The sequence below is a fragment of the Neophocaena asiaeorientalis genome, unplaced genomic scaffold (genome assembly GCF_003031525.2).
Source record: "Neophocaena asiaeorientalis asiaeorientalis breed wild unplaced genomic scaffold, Neophocaena_asiaeorientalis_V1.1 scaffold134, whole genome shotgun sequence".
NCBI lineage: Eukaryota > Metazoa > Chordata > Mammalia > Artiodactyla > Phocoenidae > Neophocaena > Neophocaena asiaeorientalis.
In genome coordinates this window covers 29,148,105-29,153,808 of record NW_020185339.1, presented here as the reverse complement: position 1 = coordinate 29,153,808, position 5,704 = coordinate 29,148,105, and the positions used below count along the sequence as shown (strand labels likewise).

The 5,704-nt window shown below is 48.6% G+C and overlaps 1 protein-coding gene across 2 annotated transcripts; it reads right to left on the bottom strand.

The window, feature by feature from the left end:
• Positions 1–2,351: 2,351 nt before the first annotated feature.
• On the bottom strand, positions 2,352–5,374 carry RHEBL1 (RHEB like 1). Of its 2 annotated transcripts, XM_024737017.1 has the most exons (8): positions 5,162–5,374; positions 4,477–4,548; positions 4,078–4,145; positions 3,719–3,801; positions 3,573–3,629; positions 3,324–3,371; positions 2,980–3,061; positions 2,352–2,821 (listed from the first exon to the last, which is right to left on the bottom strand). In XM_024737017.1, exons 1-8 carry the CDS (start codon positions 5,211–5,213, stop codon positions 2,732–2,734), a joined length of 552 nt encoding a protein of 183 aa, XP_024592785.1. In that variant the 5' UTR covers positions 5,214–5,374; the 3' UTR covers positions 2,352–2,731. The 2 variants fall into 2 exon arrangements, with proteins under 2 accessions (XP_024592785.1, XP_024592786.1); XM_024737018.1 differs by lacking the exon at positions 3,573–3,629.
• Positions 5,375–5,704: the final 330 nt, after the last annotated feature.

Below are 5,704 nucleotides of genomic sequence, written 5' to 3'. Positions count from 1 at the left end.
AGACCCCCCCCCCCCCCATTTTTCTGGATGAGAAGGGATTGGAAATGACTTCTCTGCATTAACTCTATCCACGGGATGGACAGGAGGAGACAAATTAACAAATGTGCTAGATACTTTATATATATTCTTAGTTATTCCTCGCCCTCGTTATGAATTACATGTAATCATGTCCATGTTACAGATGAAGAGATTGAGACTGAAATAGGTAAAATTGCTCAACAAACCACATGAAGTGAGAAGTTGAGCCATGCATGATGCAAAACAATGGCCATGTTCTTCCTGGGATATGTGTGTGTATTCATGTATATTTATTTTATTATTATTATTTTTAAGATGTGGAGAAAGAGGCAGGCAAATCAGGTGCAGGGCTGGTTTTGTGGGAAAGGGTTTACAGTGCTGCCCAATAGAACTTTCTGCAATGATAGAAATGCACTACACACTATCTAATACGGTTTAGCCACATGTAGCTATTGAGCACTTTGAAATGTAGGTGGTGCAACTGAGGAACTTTTAATTTTAGTTAATTTAAAAACTAAATTAAATAGTAATATGTGACCTTCGGCTTTCATATTGGACAGTGCAGGAGACCTAAATCCCTACTGGCCAGAGTCATAGGAGGGATCAGATATGTCCTGTGCTAGCCACACACTGACATATGCTCTTCACTGACCATTCAGGTCTATTTCAGCAAAAAAGTCCAGCACTGACCCCACACCTGTCCCAGCTATAGTGGAATGAGTTCACCAAGAGTCAGAAGTTGGAAAATAGAAGGCCTCTCCCTACTCTGCACCCAGAGGCAGACCCTCACCAGAAAGACCTCAAATAACACAATAGCCACTATTTCTTAAGGGTTTATTATGTATGAGGACCTATGCTAAGTATTTCATAAATCACTTCAGTTTAATTCTCACATCAGTCCTATGAGGAAGGTTTAACTACACTTCATAAATGAGAAACTGAGAGAGGTTCAGAGGCTCAGAGAGGTTAAGTGTCTGCCCAAGGTCACACAGCTAAGTGGAAGAGTAACTCTTTTAACCCAGCCATTAACCACTATTCTTTACTACTATCAGGCCTTGAGATTGTTTGATACACTTCTAGAAAACCTCAGACATTTGTTATTCTATCTCAGACCTCATGGAAATAACAGGAGTGTAGGTACCCTTAATGAGAATTCCAAGTCAGATGTATAAAAGGACCTAATTTTAGTGTAGGGAGAGAGGGTGTTTACAACCCTAAAGAGACTCCTAAGCCCCCTGAGAGATTGCTCTTTGGAATATGCTCCTTCCTGCAGCCCTTAATTCTTTTTAGATTCTAGATCAGAGATGCAAAAGCAGCTGGCAGGACTTTTGAAAACCAGCATGACAAACCGTCATCCCCAACTGTAAGCCCAACTAGCCTGGAGCCAGGCAATAACAAGGTCACAGCTAAATATCACACCTAAATTTTGTCCATTTTCCCCAACTAAGTGCATTGACAGAGTTGGCAGGAGTGCATCCCCAGCTGGCAGGAGAACTCTATGCCCTTCCTGTGAAGGATACCATTCAGGTAACCCTTATAAGTCCTTGGAGGAGGTATTAGGCCAGTTAGGCCCTAGGGCTGCTGGGGAGGAGTGGGGGGTAGAGGCAGGTAGGACCAAATTTTCCTAGCCAAACCCATCCTCCTACCGAGTTGGCCGGTCAATAAGAAAGAGCAGAAGCAATAGGCTTTGACACCAAAAAAGGTAGCACAACTCCAAAGGTGTGAAAGGTATGAAAGGAACAAAGAACATCCATTTTAATGAAAGGTACTTGAGGAGATGGAGAGGGGAGAGTGGGGATTGAGCAGGGGCATTATTTCTTACTTTATTCAACTCTTAAAAAGCTGAAATCATCATAACACTTTGGTCCCTGCCTTCACACTTCACAATTCTTACATCATTAGGAACAAGGGTCTTTCTTCCTCCACCCAAACCCTATCCTCTCTGAGTTCCAGCAAATGCCAAGGCCCCGCAAGGGAAGCTATGTCAGCATGTGGCAGCCGGCCACTAGAGGGTAGTGTTTCTGTAGTTAAGGGGGTTGTGAGAGCCTACAAATTTGGATGGGAGTGGCAGTCAATAGGTTACCTGTATAGGAGGAGAGTCGAAAAGAAAGGTGGGAAAGATAAGTAGTAAGTCTTAGGGTAATGGTCCTGAATGAGTGAGGGGTAAGGAATAGGAACAAGGTGGGAGGAAAGATTCTCTACCAAAGGCCATAGTCATCACTCCTTAGAAAAGGAGACATTGGCCCTGAGCTCTCCCCAGATACAGAGAAGTCAACTACAAAAAGATTAATCAGTTTATTTGCATATATACATTGTCACTCCAGGGAGCCAGCTCCACTTCAGGAGTCCCCATTTCCCCTCACCCAGCCAATACCCAAAACCTACATAGGAGACTGGGTCCTGAATAAACAATGCCCAGGACTCATATCCCAACTCCATAGGTTATAACAATTCATTTATTTAGCAAAAACAGAGCTAGAGGACAGTGCCCATGAGACATCCTTGCCTCTTTGTAAACATCGACAACCAGGCCACTGGAGCCCAGGTAAGTGTGCAAACATGAGGGTACCACACTGTGTGCCCAGAGGGCAAGGGACACAGCTGGCAACCGAACAAACCCGTGAAGTCCTGAGGGCCTGCCCCCCCCAAGCCCCCACTGGAGCCTGGCAAGTGCCAGGGGCAGAATCAAGGCAGCTACCCCATGCTCAAGGGCTCACATGAGATGGCAGCGGCGCTCTTGCCCATATGAATTCTCTACCCGAGCAATCTCCTGGATGACTTTGGTGAAGATGCCTTGAGTCAGCTGCAAGAGATAAGGATTCAGGGCAAAAAAAATCGTTTAGTTCACTGCCAATACCACCCAACTCTGAGGTGAATACCCCATTCCCCCACCATCCCCACCACCAAGCAGTGCCATAACACTGCTACCGCCACCACCTTCCTAATCTTCAGGCCCAGCACCTGCTTATCTCGAGCAGATGACTCCATAAATGTCGCACCCCAGGACTCTGCCAGCTTCTTCCCCTCAACAGCCTGGACCTCCCTAGAAGCAAATTTGGGACATGAAAATGAAGGACAGCAATGGCCCCATGTTCTCTGCAAAATCTTTACAGGAGCCTAGGACTGAGGCTTGAAATATGAAATGATAGTTTTTGAAATAGAAGGGTTGTTTTGTCTTACCCTTCAAGTTAGAAATGAAGAGGTAAAATGACTGGTTTGAATCAGTGGCAGAGCCACGACAAGACCCTGGCTCATTCCTAGTCCAGCTCACTTTCCTTTGCCTTAAGCTACAGAGATTTCCATACCTGTCTGGAGAGAGATCTGCCTTGTTCCCCACCAGCACCACTGGCAGCCTGGGAGGAAACAGCAGTTACTACAGGAGCCCCTCTGTTCCCCATGGACCCCAACCTCCTTCAAATCAGAGCAGGACAACTCCCCATCAAACCAGACACGATCTATGTCCTGACTTCCTCCTTAATTTGGATCAATATGCCCCTCTGTCCTCCCTCTCCCCTCGGGTCCACACTATGTCTTTATCCCCCAGAGCCACATACCGGGTTTTCCCGTGGCCTTCATGTAGCTTTTGGTACAGACTCTCAATGACTTGGAAACTTTAAACACAAGAAATGAATCTATAACTTTATTCTGGGACAGCCCTCAGATCCTCCCAAGTCTCCCACTCACAACCTTGGTCACTTACCTATGCAGAGAGGTGACAGAATACACAAGCACATAACCATGGACCCCAATGATGAATGAATAGGGCAGAATGCTGTACTCATCCTGACAAGAAATAGAAACATCAATACCTAGATCCACAGCACTCAGATAGCCAAGGTTGGTGGGCTGTATCCTGGGGACCCTCCCTGTGGCACTCCCTACTCCAGTCACTTCTGTTCAACAAGTATTAATAGAGTAGCTCCAATCAGCGCTGCACACTGAAATGCTGCTAAAATGCTTTTCTTTTAATCCTACTTTACAGATGAGCCTCAGAGGCTACCAGAATTCATCTCCCAGGACTGAACTGCCACATTTAGATACCCTACCCCAAACTGGTACCTGCCCTGCTGTGTCCACCAGGTGTAGGTGAAACTCATCTTTGCCAAGAGTCACTATCTTGCTGTAAGCTGAAAAGAAAAGAAAACTTGACTGTGAGGTGCCTTGTAGGACTAGCAATCTGTGCCCCTATATATTGACATAGATGGGCCAGGTCTAGAGAGCTCTCCAGGAACCTGGAGAGACAATGTTAGGCTTCTTATTGTCTACATATACACCATCCTGGACGCAGTATCTTGGGAAATGCACACTCTAGCTCCACTCAGAACAGGATTGCTAGAGGAGATTAGATTTAATGTCTAATTAAATCATCCCTCTGGCACCAGGAAAATCCCAAACTATGGACTTGGACAGGGCACCCAAGCCTTCCCTACCCAATCCCTAGGGGAGAAGTCTACTCACTATTCTCCACAGTAGGATCATAGCCTTCCAGGAACTCGCCCTCCACAAATTGATGTGCTAAAGATGTCTTCCCTGTAGGAAGCAGAGGTAATTTTATCCAAATCACCCATCCATATTCACATCCTCTGTCCTTTCGGGCTGTGGCCCTGGACTAAAGGGGACCCCAAATTAGCATCCTAGCCTGGGAATGCCCCATGCAATGCTTTCCCTTAGGCTACCTTCACCCTCTTTTCGCCCTAGGTCGCTGCACCTTGGCCACCGGATGCATACAGTAGCGCCGCAGGAAGCCTTTCCCGCCGCCCTTCCCCACCCCACCCCACCCCTGGGAAGATCCGGGATTCCTTAGGACCCAGTCAGTCCCGCACCGGACACCTGAGACTTGCCCCACCCAGACCGCGCCCCCGCCATCAAATCCTGACCCCACCTCCACCCCCCAGAGTAACGCTGAGGACCACCGCGGTGATCCAGCAGTAAAGCCCACGTTAACTCTTACATGCTCCAGCTTCCTGCAGCCTTCTACACTACCACCACCCCAGCCTTTTCAACTCCAACCTTTCAATCCTCGCTCTACAAGCTGGTTCTAAGGATGCCACCATTTCTCCCTGGGTCGCGTACCCGCGGCAGTGCGCCTCCTCTGGCCAAAAAGCCGCGGTGCATCCGTGCTCTACCCAAGACCGAGACTCACCTACGGAGCGGTATCCGAGGATGACCACCTTCCTGTAGCGAACTAACGGCATGGCAGGAACCGGCCCCGAGGGGCTTGCAGAACTTGGGGCTGAGAGAGCCCCAAGAAGAGAAAGTCGAGTGCAGGCAGGTGTAGCAACCGGCACAGGAAAGCCGCTCACCCTGAAGCTGCCAGGGGCAAGATAGAGGGAAACCAAAACAAGCGCCGCGCCCGGAGCTGGCCACGTGATCACAACACAGCAAGACTAAGGCGAGGGAGCCGGGCGACCGGGGAACTACACTGCCGCGCCGCTCAGGGCTCCGCCCCCCAGGCCGCTCGCCATTGGTCCACTAGAAAGGATAGGGGCGGAGCCGTTGGCAGAAGCAAAGGGCGGGCCTCACGTGGAGCGGGAGAACCAGGAGCTGCGCGTGCGCAGACTAGACCCGGTTCATTCATAAAGAAACAGAAAGGAACCCGGGGTCCTAGAGGTGTTTGCGCCTTTGCAACCCAGTAAAAGCGGCTGCAAAGAATCATGGATGGATAATACCCGTTGTGGCTGGGCTG

Coding starts and splice junctions, on each gene's coding strand:
- RHEBL1 (XM_024737017.1), bottom strand. CDS start 5,213: ATGCCGTTAGTTCGCTACAGGAAGGTGGTCATCCTCGGATACCGCTCC. Junction 3,630..3,718: donor TCTGTCACCTCTCTGCATAG/GTAAGTGACCAA, acceptor TTGTGTTTAAAG/TTTCCAAGTCATTGAGAGTC. Junction 3,062..3,323: donor GCAGATCTCTCTCCAGACAG/GTATGGAAATCT, acceptor ATTTGCTTCTAG/GGAGGTCCAGGCTGTTGAGG.